This window comes from Mchenga conophoros, linkage group LG3, assembly GCF_057382185.1.
Source record: "Mchenga conophoros isolate Kocher_MC1m ecotype Shallow Benthic linkage group LG3, M_conophoros_male_GT1.1, whole genome shotgun sequence".
In the NCBI taxonomy this organism is placed as follows: Eukaryota; Metazoa; Chordata; class Actinopteri; order Cichliformes; family Cichlidae; genus Mchenga; species Mchenga conophoros.
The window spans coordinates 24,745,736-24,766,921 of record NC_140528.1 but is presented as its reverse complement, the minus strand read 5'-3'; the positions used below and the strand labels follow the sequence as shown (position 1 = coordinate 24,766,921).

The 21,186-nt window shown below is 42.1% G+C and overlaps 1 protein-coding gene across 1 annotated transcript; it reads left to right on the top strand.

Moving 5' to 3' along the window:
* The first annotated feature begins 2,270 nt into the window (after positions 1 to 2,270).
* On the top strand, positions 2,271 to 20,002 carry LOC146577800 (NACHT, LRR and PYD domains-containing protein 12-like). The gene is made up of 10 exons (XM_085268229.1): positions 2,271 to 2,398; positions 2,511 to 2,660; positions 2,772 to 2,885; positions 7,238 to 7,314; positions 7,431 to 9,285; positions 10,796 to 10,972; positions 12,706 to 12,912; positions 16,107 to 16,283; positions 18,663 to 18,836; positions 19,512 to 20,002. Exons 1-10 carry the CDS (start codon positions 2,310 to 2,312, stop codon positions 19,519 to 19,521), a joined length of 3,030 nt encoding a protein of 1,009 aa, XP_085124355.1. The 5' UTR covers positions 2,271 to 2,309; the 3' UTR covers positions 19,522 to 20,002.
* The last annotated feature ends 1,184 nt before the right edge of the window (positions 20,003 to 21,186 follow it).

Sequence of the window (21,186 nt, the reverse complement as noted above, 5' to 3'; positions counted from 1 at the left end):
TGATGTTCGTATGTGTCATACGTGTTCCAGTCACCAATTCTGAATTATAACTAACATTAAAAACATGTTTAAGGAGGAGAGAGAGCAAAAAGATTCGATTAACATCTGATGTTTGGGTTTTTGTTCAATAATCAGCGTGACCTGATAAACACATAAAAGAAATAACGTTGGTGTTTCCGTCATGTAGTAACTGTTAGGTTTAACTGTACAAAGGTGGTTCGACACTATGAAACACACACAGACTTCATGATGTTCGCCTCATTTTTTTATTGTGAATATTAATCATGAGGGTAAACGGCCCTGTACACCACGGAGCGAGGTCAGCATGTCCACCATATCTTCAGCTCTCTGAGTTAACCCATCAAACTAATCTAACGCTCATCTACGAATAATTCACGGCTCATATCAATATGATTTTACAGAAAATCATCCTTATTACTGCCAACTATTCCAAATACCATCAAATGTTAAAGGAAAATATCAGGATGAGTGTCTGTGAGCTGAGAAGGACGTGAAGCGAGCAGTTTATCCCAGAGCTGAAGCTGCTCTGTGTGCAGAGATGAGCTCAGATTCCTGCTGTGATTGATCAACAGTCACAGAAATGTAGACTTGTAGTTATTACTGCAGTATGGTCACAGCAGATACTGATAAACATGTATTATGAGGATGGATGATCAAGTTTCTCACTCTCTCCTTTAAATCTCAGTTTTTTCTTCTTCACAGTTTATCTGTTAATTTATTAATGAATAACACTGAAAGAGTTTCTGTTATATTTCCCCTTGAACATCAGCTTATTAGGGCGGCATTAGGAAATAGCCCCCCTCCAAAGAATGAATAAATGAATGATGATAATAATAAAATGATTCAAAAGCAGAGCTCAGAGTGGTAGAATGGTCAAACATGGATCCACGGGTGGTTCAACTGCATTTGGTGACGTGACTAAAGCAAATCTTTCAAATAATCCCACCATCAACGGGATGTTGTCTCCTTTACTACGGTTACTTTACTTGGTCGCCGTGTGAATTTCTTTGAAATGAACCAAATTCTTTTATTTGTTGGTTGTTGCATATTTAACCTCTACAGTCAGGAAAGGAGGAGATGAGGCCTCAACAATGTTGGGTTGTAGCTGTGCTTCAGGTTAGAGTGAGTGTCCATGGAATAAATGTAAGTCAGTGAACTGGAAACATGACTGTGTTCAAACTTTGTTTCCTTTTTATAATGAGTCTAATCAAAGGTGGACAGAAGTATCTCCACTGTGACTTTTCTGTGTCACCATCAGAGCTTCTGCACAGTGTTTCTGGGGCAGATAACATTGCAGCATTATGGAGACATTATGGAGACAAAAAGAAAAGCGTCTGGACTTCTTTAAGTTAAACTTAAAGAAATCCAGACGCTTTTCTTGGACTGTTGGTTTCAGTGTTGAGTCTCATTCACACACTCCCTCAGACTCTTCACACACACTGATTTGCTGACATAAACACACTCCTGTGTGCTCTCTTGGCTTCACACACACACTGAGGACCATCTACAGACTGTGAGCTCCGTCTTCTTTGTCTTTGGAGCCGAACTCTGACAAAGTTAGGAACAAAACTTTCTCCAGCGTGTGAACTTTCCTCCTAGACTCAGTCTGAGCAGTCAGACCACATATTTCTAAAGCAGCACATGAAGGTGTGGCTCACACACACACAGGTGAAGGAAACAGCTGCAGTATTAAAAACTGCTTCACTGTCTACAAATATATGAACTGAATGTTTCTTTCAGGCTGTAAAAACCTTATTTATCCTCCATTACAGTCCTGCATTCAGAGCATTACTTCTGTTATATTAGTACATGTATTTTATTCTGATGAACACATGAAACTCTGAGCTGGATTGAATCCATTGAATCAGAGTCCAGGACTCAGACTAAACACACTGAATGTGTCCTGAGCTCGGCCGCTGTTCCACAGTAACTGCTGTCAGAGTCACTGTTACTGAGTTAGCTTAGCTAGCAGAGCAGCTAGCAGTTAGAGTATGAACTCTGTAAGCAGTCAGCTCGGTCCTGGACATGGTTACTGACATAAAGCTGCTCTCTGCAGCCATGTTTGACCTGCTGCTTTGTAGGACTACAGTAATGGAGGATTTGGAGGCTGAACTGGGCTCTGTGACACTTTTTGTAGTGAACTGATGAAAGCTGCGTCTCAGATGGATGTTAGTCCAACACATCAGACACGACCTCTGCAGCTCTCAGTTGATGTGCACATGAATGATTTGTGTTTCCTCTGCAGGTGAAGGTAGAAAGTGTGTGTGAGCTGATGTGAATTGAGCAGCATGGATCAGTGTGAGGACAGAGAGGAGGGAGTCCCTCCCTCTAAAAGCACTCTGTGTGGGGAACATGAGAGCCAGACCAAAGCTCAGAGGTGAGATGACCATCTCTAACTGTCCATGACTCTTCTCCATGTCACAGCTCAGCACTCACATCACTGCTCCATCATTATTCACACTCATACCTCTGTGTGTGTTGTTTTAAAGCCCAGAGCTGTGGGGCATACCAGGCTCAGCTGGACATAACCCTGAAACTAATCCAGAGCCTGGACCTGAACCCAGCTGTGTTTCCTTAAAGAGCAACAGGTCGAAGGGTGTTGTTGTAAAATTTAACAAAAGACTGTTATGTGACAAAGAGTAAGTACATTATTTTTATGAGTTTCACATTGTTCATCATGTCTTTAATTTAATGTTTCCAGTTTTTCTTCCTATCTCATGAAGCTGTGACATTTATTGTTTTTCTTTTAGGATCAATAAGAGGCCAGAATCTCCTGGACCTGAACCCAGCTGTGTTTCCTTAAAGAGCAACGTGTCGATGGGTGCTGATATAAACTTTAAAGGATGTTCTTCTGCCTCTGAGAGGTAATGTGTGTCTAGATGTTGTTCCTGACTCTGTATTTTTGAATAAATCCTCATGTTTAATATCAGCTCAGCTCTTTTTCACACATTTCTATGTTGGTATGTGAAGCGGTGTGTGTTGGAGTGTTTCCACAAACACAGCAGTCAGAGTGGAAAGAGTGGATGTTGTAGGAGGTGTTTGTGTAGTGAAGAGGCTGAGTGTCTGTAGGACTCCAGCTGCTCCAGCAGGTGTCTCCTTTGTGCTTTGCTTCAAACACAGTGTAGGGAGGAGCTTCCACTCAGGTCTTTCAGGTGTTGCTGGATGGAGGAGGACAAATAGTTTGTCCCTTCAGTGACACTTCAGCAGCTCAATGTTCTGGGAGATGTTTGTCTTTATGAATGTTTATGGATTATTGTTCTTACTTTGGTTAAACTGAGCAATACATTTTCCATCTAACATTTAAAGTAAATTTCCAGGTGAATAAAAGATCTGCAGCTGCAGCCTCTGTGATGTTTCACAGTCTGAAAGTAACAAATTCAACCAGAGTTCAAACAAAGGCTTAATATACGTGTGTGTTTGATATAATGCCAACAAGTACAAACAGGTGTTCTTACAGGTCTTAATCACAGAGCTCTGATAAGTCTGGTGACTTTCACACTCAGCACTTTTGCTGCCTTTTATTTTATATTGGCCTTTTTAAAGCCCTTCAAAGTCTCCCACATTCATACAGAGCTTTTAACACCAAACTCCTTTACAGTCCTTCTCCTCTCACACACGATCACACGACTGATTTGTCTGCAGCAGCTGTGTTACTGCTAGTATTTTATTATGTGTGTAATCTCCTCATATTGTTCCTGTGGTTTAGTTTGACTTCCTTCTGCAAACTCAGCTGCTCTGTTGCTGATACACGTCTCCATGAATATGATTGATCAGATGCTGCCAACACCATGTGTTTCATGTGAGCGCTCAGCTGAAACCCTGGGTTGACTTATCGAGTTAATAACAAGCTTCACGTGACTGTGAATGCTAAAGTGAATCCAGATAAAGGAAAGAGACCCTGCTAATGTTGGACTCACTTCTTAGTGTAGATCCCAGGAGGAAGTTCAACATAGCCATTCTTTGTGCTAGCTCGACCAAACCTGAGACCACAGTGCAGGATAATGATCATCATCTGTCTCTGTCAAGGACATTTAAAATCCACAAATAACAAACATAATTATATTTGATCATTAAAAATATGTTTTCACTTAAAAAAGCATGAGCACACTGGTGGATTACAGAAACATGAAAACTGGTTAACAGTAAAGTTAATTTAGGTGTAAACAAAGTGTCAAACATACTGAAGTAGAAGGACTGATGTTTGTGTTAAAATACCCTCTTAAAGCTGAAATACTGATTCAACTTCTTTCTCCAAAAGTTGATTCTGTTCATCTGGACGTAGCGTTTTGTGGGAGAAACGTTTCGTCATCATCCAGGTGACTCCTTCAGTCTCAGCTGACTGCAGGATTCAATCTTATAAACAGGACATTTGCATGATGACTGAAACCTGCCCACTGAAGGAACAATGGGCTGGGAGGTCAGTTCCTTAATCTTAATTATGCAATTCTCATGACCATTGATCAACAACCACTGATCAATGGTCATGAGTACCATTCACAGAGAGTTGGGGAATGGCTGCAATCACAGCATGTAAGATGGTGACAGATGTACCCTTAGGCCCCCTCCTCAATTCAGAGATGGTCTTTCCCTTTTCACGTAAATGGCCTCCTTGACTCCGCCCTCAAACCAGCGTTCCTCCCTGTCCGGGATGTTACATCCTCATCATTGAAAGAGTGTCCACTGGCCTGTAGGTGTAAATAGACTGCAGAGTCCTGGCCTGACGAGGTGGCTCTTCTGTGTTGTAGCCAGAGGTTGTTTGGTTTCCCCGATGTATAAATCCTGCCAATCGTCCTGCACTTAACAGCTACACTATGTTACTCTGTTTGTGTCGGGGGACCCGATCCATGGGGTGGACCAGTTTTTGGCGCAGCGTGTTTTGGGGTTTAAAAGCCACAGAGACCCAGTGTTTAGAAAAAATGCGACTCAGCTGCTCCGACACTCCTGACACATATGGGATAGCTACAGGTTTTCTCTTAGGCAGCGGTTGTCCTTCTCTCCTGGATCGACTGGAACTTTCTTTAGGAGCCTTTCCAGCTTTGACAAAAGTCCAGCTGGGACACATTTACGCTACGTCCAGATGAAGAGAATCAACTTTTGGAGATTTACTTTCCTGGATGATTGAGAATGCATCAAGACGTTCCTCCTAAAGTGTTATTCAGAAAAATGACAAAAAAAGTTTTAAAAATAAGGATTAAAATATTAAAAACTATGTTTTTGAGTTTCCTGATGTAGCACAAAAATATATGAACATAACTGTATATAGGACAGATATTTTACAGTTCTTTTAGGCAGCACCAAAAAACAAAAAGACTATTTTAAGCTGTCTGAGGTAGTGAGTCAACATGTCACACTGGGTCAAAGGTCAGGGAGTAAAAGTGTGTTTTAAAGGAGGTTTGAAAGCAGCGAGTGAAGGAGCCTGTCGAGGTAAATCGTTCCATAACTGATCAAATTCAGTTGGTGGACCTCTGTGTGAAATCAAGCATCTGGTTCGCAGAGAGGATAACCCTCACATGGGCTGTACAACATTATATAGGGAGACATTGTATTTTTATTTTATTTTTTATTCCTATTTATTCTATTTATCCCCTTTGTATATTTTATTTATATTTGTCTCTGTATTTATATGTGTGTGTGTGTGTGTGTGTGTGTGTGTGTGTGTGTGTGTGTGTGTGTGTGTGTGTATATATATATATATATATATATATATATATATATATATATAATAAAACAATTCTGTAACTGTAACTTCGGTCGTTGCTGTGCTTTTTGGAAGTCGAATTTCCCAGAGGAACCCACCCGAGGGATTAATAAAGTTCTATCTTATCTTATCTCTTATCTTATCTTAAAAACAGAGATTATCGTAGCCATCGCTCTCTCGCATGGACGTGGCAGTCTTGCTGTCTGCTGCGAATCCTCCCCGTACCTCCGTGACCTCGTCTGGTATCTGCTCCCTCCTCTGTAAGAGACAGTAAAGGAAAACACGTCTCTGCCTAGTCTTGAAAATCTAATCTTATCATCCATTGTTCTTCTAGGGCCTCTTCTTCTTGTGGCCTCAGCTAACTGCTAATATTTAAATGGCTAACATTAACATGTGTGCCAGCCAGGTTCACATTTATGATGAACTATGATTAATTAACTGATGTTGAAACTGGAGCTTTACTGACCTCTGAAATTCCTCCTAAAGTGTTATTCAGTGTTGTGACAGTCAGCTGCTTCAGCTGCTGCTGGGATGGGCTGTGGCAAAGAGAACAGAGAAAATCTAAATCAGAGTTTTTCTCTGAATTAAAAGCAAGGAAACAACAATATATTCTACATGGTGAAACTGATGGTTTCTGGTGTTTGGGTCTGTTTTTCTGTATTTATGCAGATAAAGTGTAAACTCAGATGAATTATACCATCAAATGTTAAAGGAAAATATCAGGATGAGTGTCTGTGAGCTGAGAAGGACGTGAAGCGAGCAGTTTATCCCAGAGCTGAAGCTGCTCTGTGTGCAGAGATGAGCTCAGATTCCTGCTGTGATTGATCAACAGTCACAGAAATGTAGACTTGTAGTTATTACTGCAGTATGGTCACAGCAGATACTGATAAACATGTATTATGAGGATGGATGATCAAGTTTCTCACTCTCTCCTTTAAATCTCAGTTTTTTCTTCTTCACAGTTTATCTGTTAATTTATTAATGAATAACACTGAAAGAGTTTCTGTTATATTTCCCCTTGAACATCAGCTTATTAGGGCGGCATTAGGAAATAGCCCCCCTCCAAAGAATGAATAAATGAATGATGATAATAATAAAATGATTCAAAAGCAGAGCTCAGAGTGGTAGAATGGTCAAACATGGATCCACGGGTGGTTCAACTGCATTTGGTGACGTGACTAAAGCAAATCTTTCAAATAATCCCACCATCAACGGGATGTTGTCTCCTTTACTACGGTTACTTTACTTGGTCACCGTGTGAATTTCTTTGAAATGAACCAAATTCTTTTATTTGTTGGTTGTTGCATATTTAACCTCTACAGTCAGGAAAGGAGGAGATGAGGCCTCAACAATGTTGGGTTGTAGCTGTGATTCATGTTAGAGTGAGTGTCCATGGAATAAATGTAAGTCAGTGAACTGGAAACATGACTGTGTTCAAACTTTGTTTCCTTTTTATAATGAGTCTAATCAAAGGTGGACAGAAGTATCTCCACTGTGACTTTTCTGTGTCACCATCAGAGCTTCTGCACAGTGTGGAGAAAGATCCAGAAGCAGAGCTGGACTGCAGACAGCCAGTCAGAGCAGCTGTGTACAAAGTAAGACTGAACATCTGTCTGCTGATGGACTCATTTCTGAAAACTGGACTTCTTGTGTTGTTCAGACATTGAAGAGTTTTCTTTCTCTTTAGTCTCATTGTTTTTCTTTCTTTCAGCAGATGTTGGTCTGCAGGAGGTTTTAGATGAACATAAGATCAGTCTGAGGAGGAGATGTGAACGTGTGACTGAAGGAAGTGATGAAACAGGAAGTAGAACCCTCCTCAACACCATCTACACTGAGCTCTACATCACAGAGGGACAGAGTGAAGAGGTTCATACCCAACATGAGGTGAGGCAGCTGGAGACAGCTTCCAAGATGGACGCCCTCCATGACGCTCCAATCAGGTGCCAGGACATCTTTAAAGCCTTACCTGACCAACAGAGACCCATCAGAGTGGTTCTGACCAACGGCGTGGCTGGTGTTGGAAAAACCTTCTCAGTGCAGAAGTTCACTCTGGACTGGGCAGAGGGCTTGGAGAACCAACATGTCAGTGTGGTGGTTCTGCTTTCATTCAGGGAGCTGAACCTGATCAGAGATGAGCAGTACAGTCTTCTGGAGCTGCTCCATGTTTTCCATCCAACATTACAGAAGGTCACAGCAGAGAAGCTGGCTGTCTCTCAGCTTTTGTTCATCTTTGACGGCTTGGATGAAAGCAGACTTTCATTGGATTTCACCAACAGGAAGCTGCTGTCTGATGTCACACAGAAGTCATCAGTCAGCCAGCTGCTGACAAACCTCATCCAGGGGAATCTGCTTCCCTCGGCTCTCGTCTGGATAACTTCCCGACCCGCAGCAGCCAATCAGATCCCTCCTACATGTGTTGACAGGCTAACAGAAGTACGAGGCTTCACTGACGCCCAGAAGGAGGAGTACTTCAGGAGGAGATTCAGTGATGGAGAGCTGTCCAGCAGAATCATCTCCCACATGAAGACATCCAGGAACCTCCACATCATGTGTAGTATCCCAGTCTTCTGCTGGATCACTGCTACAGTTCTGGAGCACATGTTGACTACAGAGCAGAGAGGAGAGCTGCCCAAGACCCTGACTGACATGTACTCACACTTCCTGCTGGTTCAGACAAAGAGGAAGAAGAACAAGTACCATGAGGGACATGAGACGAGTCCACAGGAGCTGACGGAGGCTGACAGGGAAATTCTTCTGAAGCTGGGGAGGCTGGCATTTGAACATCTGGAGAAAGGAAACATCATGTTCTACCAAGAAGACCTGGAGCAGTGTGGTCTGGATGTGACAGAGGCCTCGGTGTACTCAGGAGTTTGTACAGAGATCTTCAAAAGAGAGTGTGTGATCTTCCAGAAACCAGTCTACTGCTTTGTTCATCTGAGCATTCAGGAGTTTCTGGCTGCAGTCTACATGTTCCACTGTCACACCAACAGGAAGACAAAGGTGCTGAAGAACTTTTTGGGAAAAAAATACAACGAGTCCTCTCTGAAGATGTTTCTAAAATCAGAATCTTTCACCAGTCTTTTTGATAACAAACATCTCCAATCACTTGATGTATTTCTAAGCAGAGCCATGGAGAAATCCCTCCAGAGTAAAAATGGCCACCTGGACCTTTTTGTTCGCTTCCTTCATGGCCTCTGTCTGGAGTCCAACCAGAGACTCTTAGTAGGTCTGCTGGGTCAGACAGAGATCAGTCCAGGAACCATCCAGAGAGTCATCAACAACCTGAAGGAGATGAACAGTGATGAAATCTCTCCTGACAGAAGCATCAACATCTTCCACTGTCTGATGGAGATGAACCACCTCTCAGTACATCAGGAGATCCAAGAGTTCCTGAAGTCAGAGAACAGATCAGAGAAGAAACTCTCTGAGATCCAGTGCTCAGCTCTGGCCTTCATGCTGCAGATGTCAGAGGAGGTTCTGGATGAGTTGGACCTGCAGAAGTACAACACATCAGAGCGGGGACGACAGAGACTGATTCCAGCTGTGAGGACCTGCAGAAAGGCTAGGTGAGTCCAGATGTGATCATTAACATCATTGATCAGTGTAGGTTAGTAGTTTAATGTTGAAAATAAAATCAGATTGTAACCACAAAGTGTTTGTGTCCGTACGCTGCAACCTTCCACACCATTCCTTTATTGTACAGACTCAGCAGCAGCTCCATGGATCCCAAATCCAAGAGTGGAGAACAGATTTGAAGTGTGTCACATCCATGCAGTCACAGCTGTTTCCACCATGTTTCCACTGATATTAATCCTGTTCAATGACACGTTTCATATCAGTGAATATGTTCTTTAGGACGTCCACTGACATGTTTAAGTGTCCTGCTGGAAATCACTCAAATCATCCATGAAATCCATGAAAAATCCTTTTAGTGTTTCTAACTTCAGCCTCTGTCCTCTCTCTCTCTCCATCCTCCTCACTGCTTCTTTCACTGATAATCACACAAACATCGTATTCAGCTACAAAATAACACAATAATATCATCTGATGATCATTATTATAAGAGCAGGATCCATATTTGATATCAGAGTAACACACTGCTTGGTTATGTGCAGTCATCATCAGTGACTGTGGGTCAAACAGAAGCTCTCTGATTGGTTGCTGACCTTGGTCACCTGTCCACTCTCACCTGTTTGTGTTTGCTCTCTCTTTGCTGTCTCCATCCTCTCTCTCCTTTCTCTCCCTCTCTGTCTTTGTACGTCACTCAGGTCCAATGGAAACAGTGACATTTACAAACCAATCACAGACAAACTGATCCATGTCAGGTTATAACAATATTCAAAGTGAATACAGGCTGCTGCTGGACACAGACAGGTAACATCATTTTGACTTGCTGTCACCTGGATCTGGACTCATAAACACTGAAGCCCTGAACAGGAATACAAATCATTTTCTGCCAACTAGCGACACACCAGCAGATAATGGCTCAGAAAGCTCAAATGAGCCAATCATTTCTGTGTTTAGTTCCCCTGAAATCAGATCTGATATCAGCAGCTCTGAGTTCATTCATCATTATTGTCCAGTGATGAGATTTCTGCTCCGTTTGGTAACAGTCAGCAGGTTTTTCCTGCGTGTGGACGTGAACAGTCGTACCTGACAGCAGGTAGCAAACAGAGATCATCTTTCCAGCTGGAACTCTTCACTGAGCTGAACTCATTCAAAATGTTCTGGAGTCAAAACAGGAAACAGTCCAAATGTGTGTCTTCACTCTGACTCTGGATCAGATCTCAGTGACAGACTGTGGACATTATGGAAGCCTAAATGTGACACCATCTTCCTCCTTCATCTGCAGATTAACGCCAAACAAAGATTCTCATTAAAAGTCTGCAGGTCTGAGAGAGACTCAATCGTTGTGTCATGTCAAACACAGTAAGAGGAGCTGAAGCACAGATGTGAAGAGCAGATTCATCAGATTATGACCTCACTCTGTTTTGTCTTCATATACATTCAGTCTGTGTTTATAATGCAGATTTTCTGCTTTTATAATAACACATTTTATATTTTCTATCATCACAGACTGACTCAGTGTGGACTCTCAGAGTCTCACTGTGAAGTTGTGGCCTCAGCTCTGAAGTCCAACCCCTCCCATCTGACACAGCTGGACATGAGTGGAAACTACAACCTGCAGGATTCAGCAGTGAAGCTTCTGTGTGCTGGACTGGAGAGTCCAAACTGTCGACTGGAGACTCTGAGGTGAGTTCACTGACTGCGGCTGTTGTTGTTTTTCTATATTTCAGGTCTTTGGTGTTTGAAACGTTCTTTAGTTCCTAAATGTTCAGGATGTGTCTGAAGACAAATGTGAAGAAGTTTGAGTGCTTTCAGAAATGTTGTCTTTCCAAACGACTGAACAACAGTTTTTCCTTTTGGCTCCAAACAGAAGTGACAGACTTGAGCAGGGTTCATTTAAAGGCTGACAGAAGTGGAGTGGTGACGGGGAGATGTTTGACAGGACAGTGTTTCAGCCTCCACAGGTTCATGTTGTGCTCCATCAGTCAGTGAAGATGAAGTCAGTGCTGATGAGGCTGTAGAGTGTGTGAGGGATGTGAATGAGGATGATGAAGATCTGATGATAGCAGATAAAAACAGGCTGCAGAGACTTTGAGCCATACAGGGCACACAGTGTGTGTACAGAACAGCTGAAATCATTATGGAGGCCTCACTGGGATATGGAAGCATCACAGTACAGCTTCAGTGAAGCATTAAAGTCTCTGATATGAGATGAGAAATGAAGCAGCCAGAGCTTTTTCATGAGTGGAAATCCACTGTGACTGTGAGCTGCTGCTACAGCCTCCAGATTAGCCAGCAGCTCATCCTGCTCAACATTTCCTCACCAACTTTAATGGAAGTGTGATGTTTTCAGCTGGAGTGATGGTCAGGGTGGCCTCCCTCTCCTCTTCTTCTCCTCTTCCTCTTTCATTTGTAAAGCCACTTCTGCTGCTTTCATTCATTTGGAAGTCCTGTAGCTGAGTTTGGGAGAGACTAACAGCCTCGGCAGCAGAGGGGAGAAAGGCTGTAACACCACCACTTTACTCTGTTCTACCTGTCACATCATTTTATCAGGAAACAAATATGCTCATGTTTTTACTATGTTTGTCTTGAAGATGTAAGAAGATCACATGGTGCTTTTTATTATTGTGTTGGTTTGTTTGCTGTCTCTTGGATGGAGCCCAGCTGTGCGTGGCCCCTGGGCCTGTGGTCAGAGTGTGTGCTGGATAATCCGGCCCAGGATGAGGCCAAACTGACATGGGATGAAATGTCTGTCACATAATTGAGCTTAGTGTAGTTTCATTTCTGCACAATTTAAAAACAACCAAAACTTTGTTCTGTCTTTTCTATATTATACTGTAGACTTTCTTTGATACTGTGTCCAAAAGGAGCAGCTTTTACTTTGAAGGGGAGCCGTCCCTGTTTCCTCTTCAGGTTGGATGATGGAAGCAAATGAGTGTGTGATGTTCTTTCAGTGTTGCACTTTGTAGACGCTCCCTGAGCACTGGTCTCACAGCCAGCTGCACATAGAGACCAGTGTTGTTAGTCCAGGTCAGAAGATGACTTGTTGGAATGAAAATGAGCTTGTAGTTTGTCTGCTTTAATAATGTGACTGGAAAAAGGTGTTGGACTTCAAATATGTCCATTTCTTTCACACTTCACCTTTAAAAGTGAAGCCTTGTGGTTCCTGGAAGGAAAAACACGACTTTTTCAAGTCTTTGTCCTGTTTTTATGATAAATGTACGACTTTAATGTGAAACATTCAGAGTTTTTTCTCTTGTGTTTGTTTGAAGCTGCTTCCTGTTGGCTTCAGCTGTTTGGAGTTTCCATTTTCTAAACTTCTACATTCTGAACCTTCTTCAGCTCTGAACAGATGATGAAACACTGAATGATTTCAAGCACTTTGTCTAATAAACTTACATCTTTCATTCTTTATACAGATTGAGGGACTGTGGTTTGTCAGAGATCAGCTGTGATTATCTGGCAGCAGCACTGAAGTCCAACCCCTCCCATCTGAGAGAGCTGGACCTGAGCAATGACTTCTGGTGGTTGACTAACAAGAACAGGAACACCAACCTGCAGGATTCAGGAGTGAAGCATCTGTGTGGTTTCCTGGAGAGTCCAGGATGTGGACTTGAAACTCTGAGGTCAGTCAGCATGTTTTAGTTGTGCTGAGATGAATATGATGTGAAAGTTGTGCTGACACTAAACTGCAGACATCAGGCTGATATTATACTGATCCACACTGAGGATCTTCATGGTAAAGTCTGTTTTCTTCTTCTCTGGTTTAGTCCATTGACTGCAGCAGAACAATGTTCACATTTCAAACAGTGAGACTCAACGTATGGCCCGCGGCCCACACGCGGCCTGCCCACCTTTCCTGATTCAGAGAGAGGGGACCCTGATTAACTGTGTAGTGTTCTTCCTCACAGTTCTAAGTATCAGACACAACAATGAATAATCCACAGCTGACTGTCTTTAGCAGGTCAAAGGTCACGGCACACAGCAGACAGTGGGAAATATTATAACTCTGATCATTTATCAGCACATATCCATATGTATAAAAACAAAGCTGACACTGTGAGACTTGATCAGAGGTGTGATCATCACAGCAGAGGCCTTTGTGTCAAAGTCACTGAGGATCAAACAGAAACACATGAAGCAGATTTTCCTGTTCTGGCTTTTTATAGCAGATAACCTTCAAAATATTCTGCAGTCCATCAAAAACTGAAGCAAACCATGAATCAACATGTGAACATGAGCTGATGCTGCTGAAGTGAAGCAAAGTTACAGAGGTTTGATTACAGACACAGCTGAGAGTTTGTAATCTGTCATCATTTTAAAAGGTTTACATTTCTTCAGTATATCCACATTTGCAGCTGGTACCTCAACCTCCACTTGTCCAACACAACTGCTGTCCACTGCCTCCATGACATTGTGATTTTGCTGTTGGTCTTCTGTCAGATCTTCATCAATCACTTCTGCACGGGGCACAACTTCAGACTCTGCAGCTGCATAACGAAAGCCTGTAAGATAAAATTAGACATAAGGTAAATGTACACCAATATTCCAATGACAGGTGTGTGATTCATCTGGAAGTTATGTGCGGATTAGTGTACAGTGATAGCAATTTAGTATGTTTTTAGAGGGGGGGGGGGGTTGTTTACCTCCGATGGGTGCTCTTTTTCGCTTCCGTTGCGTACGCCTTGAGTGCCGGTCCGAGTCTGATACAGGTATGTCGTCATGCCCCATGTGCAGTGTTGGTGCCCAGTCTGGATTTGTTACATCCATTTCATATGCTGGTTTGCCTGCAATAATGCCAAATCATAAGCTACTCAGTCGACATGATGTGGTTCTGCAGCATCACACATTAGCATGTTTTATCTCATTATCTATGACCGCAGCACGTTGAAAATAACACTAAAAGCCTTTCAAGAGTGATATGAATTAATTTAGAACTCACCGGAAAGAAAATGCCGTGAGCAAACCAACAAAAAGCTGGGGATTGCAGAGAACTCGATATCCGCTCGTCTCACCGCTGCAATCCAAGCCTGACGTCTTTGTTTAGTAATATCGGATACATGGGATCCCTCACGTTGCCTCCAGGATGGAAAACGATGAAAAGAGAGCCCGTTATCCAGCTTCTTGCCTTCACGATCGTGTGATCTAACGTTGCAACCGACAACACAACACGTACGATCCATAGCTGAAATGGTATCCTTTGGCTGGCCTACTGTCATGGCGGAAGGGGGCGTGGCCCATCTCCCGTGACATCACGCTCCAAAGCCCTATAGGTGGGAAAATGTACCATGTCGACCAATCAAAAATGATATGGAAACATGACATTTGGTTGTTTAGCAAAAGGGGGAAGTTTTAGGAGTGACCGGCAAGAGAGAGCGAGTGAGCGAAAGAGAGAGAGAGTTTTGATACGTGAGAGATTTGTGACGTTTACCGTGTTTGGTCTCAAGTTAGTTTGTTGTCTTGTGTATTTAGTGTGTAGCTGTTGTTTTGTTTTGTGTGTCAGTTCTACTAGTGATCGTCACAGTTGCTGCCTTAAAGCCAACAAAGGCAGATTGCAGTGTAAACGCTGAGTGACACACCTGCTGTCAGACCTGCAGGTTTATCCCTGTGCTGTTCTCATATGTGTTAGAGTGACACAAACTATTGTTTGACACCTGATTGTTCTGTAAATAGTTTGAAATGATTATATGAAAAACGTCTGAGCCTTGGCTGCATTTTTTGGTAAATAGTACCATATAACTTTGTTGTTTGCAAAACGTGTGCGTATTTTTAAAAGTGTACAATCTCTATTTGCATTTCAAGTTATGAAGATGATTCGTTAAACATGTGTGTGGTTTTTACAGTCAAAATATCACTTTCTACTTGTATTTTAAATTTTGTCTGAATTTAGATAAATTGTGCTGATACAGTTGGTCAAAATGAGAAAATAACAGATTGGCAAGATAAACTGTTTTTAAAGGTAAAATATAGAGGCCACATCAAAAGTAGTCAAGAAGGGTTAAAGGCTAAAAGCAAAGTTGTCACCAAGTACTGTTTATATTTGTGTGTATTGCTGCAGCTTTTTTGAGTATTAATTTGGTGCCTTTGTGTGAAATAATGGTATTGTGAGTGATCCATATAGTCACAAAGAATAGCCACTTGTTTCTGTGCTACCAAAGTTCCCCGGCTTTCATTCAAAATGTGTTTATCGTCAGCACCTGCACATTAAACTACTTAAACATTATAAATGTCTTCAAGCTCACACTGAGGCCTGTGGGGTACTATCAGCCACTGAGACAGTACACACATTTATATGTGTTTGTATATGAATATTTCATACTTTAAGACTGCCTGTTTATTTAAGGGAGATGAACAAAATACATTGGAATTGTACAAAATAATATCATGGATGATAAATTAAATAGATTTTAAGTAGATGCTTGTGCATTCTTAAAGTCTTATATGTTGAACTGAACTATGTGATCTGTTCAAAGCCTTAATCTTAATTTGAAGTGAAATGTGCATTTTGAGTTTATACACTATGTATATAAGGCGACCGTTTCCTTTTGCAGTATTTTTGTGTGGTGTACTTTTCTATGTCTTAACAAAAGGGGAACAAAGGTGTTTAAGTTCACCTAGGATGATGTGTTTTAATTTTCACATGGTCTTGCTTGAATTTGACCCTGACAAAGGCGTATGAACTCTGTCAGCTGTTTGGAGTTTCCATTTTCTAAACTTCTACATTCTGAACCTTCTTCAGCTCTGAACAGATGATGAAACACTGAATGATTTCAAGCTCACACTTTGTCTAATAAACTTACATCTTTCATTCTTTATACAGATTGTGGGGCTGTGGTTTGTCAGAGATCAGCTGTGATTATCTGGCAGCAGCACTGAAGTCCAACCCCTCCCATCTGAGACAGCTGGACCTGAGCAGGAACAACAAGCTGCAGGATTCAGGAGTGAAGCATCTGTGTGGTTTCCTGGAGAGTCCAGGATGTGGACTTGAAACTCTGAGGTCAGTCAGCATGTTTTAGTTGTGCTGAGATGAATATGATGTGAAAGTTGTGCTGACACTAAACTGCAGACATCAGGCTGATATTATACTGATCCACACTGAGGATCTTCATGGTAAAGTCTGTTTTCTTCTTCTCTGGTTTAGTCCATTGACTGCAGCAGAACAATGTTCACATTTCAAACCTTCAGAGAAGAAGAAAAATCCTCCACTGGATAATTCACTGTGAAACTCTCCAACTCTTCATTCCACCTTAAAGTCTGTCTGACACTGAAATCCAAAGCAAAATGTGCGTTTGCTTTACAGACAGCAGTCCAACACAAACATACACACATCATCCAAAACACAGTCCAACATCCAAATCTCCTCCACTGCCAGCATGAATGATGGGAAAGAGAAGGAGGAACACTCTGACATTCAGGGTTAGAATGAGTTTCATGAAGCAGACTGTGAAGATCAAAGCTGCATTAGAAAGCTTACATGAATGAATGAGTGGACAGAAGTGGACAGAGATAATCTGAAGCACTTCAAAGGCTTTAAATCAGCACATTTCTCTTTATTCTTTATCAACTCTGTTAGTTTCTCTCAGTTTTCTGTGGAATGAAGCTAACAGCAGGCTAATAAGATGCTGACCAATAGGTTTCTATTAAAGGTTGTAATTTGTATATGAAAAAGTGCTTTGGCTCAGCAGGGATCAGCTTACAGGTAGAATACAGCTGCTGGATGGGATTAGCATGTCATAGCTATCTACCAAACTGCTAACTGCGGGATTTCAGGCCATCTATGGATCATTTTTGCTAACTGTTTATTCAGCTTAGGCTCACAGGGCTGCAGCCTGTGCCCTAGCTGTCATAGGGCAAGAGGCGTGGTCCACCTGCACAGGTGAGCAGTCCATCACAGGGCCAACAGAGAGAGACAGAGAAGCACTCTCTCACATCCACACCTACAGCCAATTTAGAAGCACCAATGAACCTAAGCAGCATTTCATTGGACTGTGGGAGAACATCCAACCTCCACAGAAAGGCCCAGCTGACCAACAAGCTTCAACCTACAACCTTCTTGCTTTAAGGCACTAGTGCTAACCACTTTTCCCCATTTCAGCCCAAATCCTGCATCTTCCTGTTTCTGACTCCAGGCCAGCTCCACTAACACTTTCTCATCAGACACTGCCACCTAGTGGAGGAAGTCTTAGTCCCATTTGAAGCTTCAGATGACAGTTAGTTCCTTTACAAAGAGGTGGAGGTGGTGGGGCCACAGCACCATCATCACTGAGTGCCATAGGACACTTAACCTTTGTTTCCATGTACTGGGAACTTCCTGTTGTTCCAAGGAGGACTGGAAAATGTGTGAAAATCTCCCAGTCAGTTCCTCACAGCACACTTCAATCATTTCCCTCCCACAGCATCAGGACCAGGGCTTTTTCTCTCTTTGCTCCCACTAAGAGATTTCCACACAAACACCTCATCAGTGGGACTCTCAGAGCTACCAGCCCTTTGCTACAATCACAAAGCTCTTCATTGAAATCAATGATATCAAAGCTGGAATCCAATGAGTCCAAGTCTTCTGCTGATTCAGCATCACATTCATCTTTGCTCCTTGTTCTGCATCCCCACCATGGACTTCATTCCTTTCCAAGCCAGCCTTGAGTGTCCTTTATTCAGCTCATCCTCTGCTTTACTTTTACACCTGATTTTAGCTGCTTTATCTCTCTTTCAACAAGTTTCTGTGCCTCAATCTTTTTCTTCTCTCCCTCATAACAAGACAGCTTCTTCTGCCTGAGAACATGTTGGAGTGATTTACTAATCCAGGGCTGCTTATTGGGGAAAATACTTCCTGTTTCCAAAGTAATCCCCATTTTTCCCAGAAAGAAATGTAAGTAGAAATCGATGATCTAAGTGAGAACATGAGCCTTTAAAAAGTCCCAGTGGGTGCAGTCAAAGCAGTCCCTCAGTCCCAGTATAGAGTCTTTGGTCCAGACTGGAACAACTGTGTGCCCAGTTTGAGCTCTCTTCAGTCCTGTGACCTGACAGACCCAGAGGGGCCATCACATCACATTTAGAAGCTCCCCTAATGGAGCCACAACACATGTCCAACACTTAGTCTGTCTTGTTGGACCAACTGGAAGAAATGATTCAAGGACTTAGTCACAGAACAGAGATTCAAATCTCCAAAATCCAACTGGCTGCATCAGGACATATAGTCTGAAACTCTGCACAGTTTCCTGTTTGAAGCTGCTTCCTGTTGGCTTCAGCTGTTTGGAGTTTCCATTTTCTAAACTTCTACATTCTGAACCTTCTTCAGCTCTGAACAGATGATGAAACACTGAATGATTTCAAGCTCACACTTTGTCTAATAAACTTACATCTTTCATTCTTTATACAGATTGAGTTTCTGTGGTTTGTCAAAGACCAGCTGTGATTATCTGGCAGCAGCACTGAAGTCCAACCCCTCCCATCTGAGAGAGCTGAACCTGTGGGGAAACAACCTGAAGGATCCAGATGTGAAGCAGCTGTCTGATCTTCAGCAGAGTCCAGACTACAGACTGGAGACTCTGAGGTCAGTAGAGTGATGGAGTGAGTGGGTGGTGCTGTCAGCAGTATTGTACTAAACACAGTCAGTATGAAACAAAGATCCAGTGTTTCCTGTAAAGCTGCAGCTTCTCAGTGAAGCTGTGAGAGGAGAATGGTGACAGGCTTCAGGATTGGACACAAACACTTCCTGTTTCTGACCTTTATGGTCACCATAGTAACGGCTGACACGCTCTGATCAAACACTGTCAACAGCCAATCAGCTCTCTGAACAAAGCAGCACGCAGACCAATGACTGCATTCGTTTCCAAGTTTAAAGCAGTGAAGAACACAGTCTGTAGGTGAGGAAGAATTTAGTGAGAGCAGATGTTTGGATGGAATTCCTCCAGTTAACAGCTGGAACCGTCCATCTGGATTGTTGGGCTTGTTGTTGGGGTTCCTACAGAGCTCAGAGTGGACACACCAAGGTTCTTCTAATGAATGAAAGTCCAAACTCAAACTAGGAGGGAAAAACATTTTCAGCAACTTCAATAAAAATCCAAAGATTAGAAAAAGTGAAGCAACAATGAGTCCTAGTACAGTCCCAGCACTGAAGTCCCTGCTGCTCTTTATACTGGATGTGCTGCATCACTGACTGACAGCTGATGAAGAGTCTCTGGAAACACACGTTTATCTCCTCTGCTCTTCCTTCTTCTCTCTGCAGGTGGTGGTGATGATGGTAAACAGGACGGTGTGTGTGCTGAGAGAGGAGGAGCTGTGTCCTGATGATCCTGAGAGGTTGAAGCAGCAGCAGCTTGTGTGTAGAGACGCTCTGACTGGGCCATGTTACTGGGAGGTGGAGAGGAGAGCTTCATCCAGCAGTGACTGACAGAGGAATGAGAAGAAGTGCAGATGACTGTCAGTGCTGCAGAGTGAACTGCTCTGAGAACAGCTCCACTGTCAGACACAATGTAGAGTCCAGCATCATCCCTGTGTGTCCCTCTGGATCTGACAGAGGATCATCAGTGTATCTGGACTGCTCTGCTGCTGCTCTGTCCTTCTACAGTCTCTGCACAGTCTCTGTCTGACTCTGGCTACATTTTTGGCATTTATATTCTTGGTTGCTCTCTTTATATTTTTCACATGCAAAATGTGCCCATCTTTGGCAAGATTCACACTGCACCTGGAAAGGAAAAATAAATGGCTCATATTCTGTTTGGTGAATACTATTACTCAACATTTTAATTATGATTGGCAAGTAATGATACTAAGACTTATGTGTTTCTTTTGTTTTGTTTTACCATTTCAATCATGCTGCGGTCAGCGTTAGCATCTAACATGGAGCAAACAATGCAGTAGTCCTCAGCGTTCCCTGAAACACAATCATAGTTAGGTTTTAATCAAACATTATTTATTGAATAATTAAAAAATAATAGTACATTTTTTCCAAATATACTTCCTGGAAAATTAGTCTAAATTAGACTTTGAGAAGGGTCTTATCTGAAAGTGTTTGAAGAGCACTATTTGTACTATGCTGTTTGAAAAGCACTATTTAAATTGGAAGTACGCACTAACGTGATAAGGACTTTACTGGACTTACCTCGATTTTCAAGTAGGGTGCAAGCTATCTGCATTCGCTCCAGCACAACTGGCTCTGTAGTGGTTGACACCTCACTGACCTCTCCAAAATCAAGGTAGTGTTCTGCAAACTGTGAGATTGATCATAATTAGAATGTAAAGTCTTAATTAGGTAAAGGATAGGATAATTATAAGCCACAAGGCTTCAGCCTATTCCTTTTTCAGTTACTGTATGATTAAGTACTTCTATGTAAAATGATCATCTTTGTTGTTGTTGACCGAAATAACTTTCACTTCACTTAAATTCACTTAAAGTCTTAATTCTAGCTAACAAGAAACTGAATCATTTGAATACGGGTTACCTTTAACAGTAAAACTCCACAACTGCTGGAATCCTGTCGCTTGTTGTGTTGCATAGTCTGTAACTGCCACTCCATGGTGTCTTCATGCCCTCTCATCCTCAGAAAATTCCTAGTTGAACAAAAGTGTTTGTAATGAAACAAGATTTTTTTTTTTTAATCTAAGAATAACACCTCAGTATCATACATACCTCCAGTTGCGCAGAATTTTCCTGTCATAAACACCTTCATTCCCATGGGGTCTATGAGCAGTATTTTCTGTGCAGAAATGTTGACAATCTAAAGAAAAAGTTAAATTAAAAATTACAATTGTTTGTGCCACTGAAAACTTATTTAAAAATAACACTTTGTGCAAGAAACTGCTTCACAACAAATTACGCAAATTAATAACAAAATGAACACATACCACAAGAATCCAGTGTGTACCAAAGTTCACAGGGCACAGCCACGTCTTCAACTGGG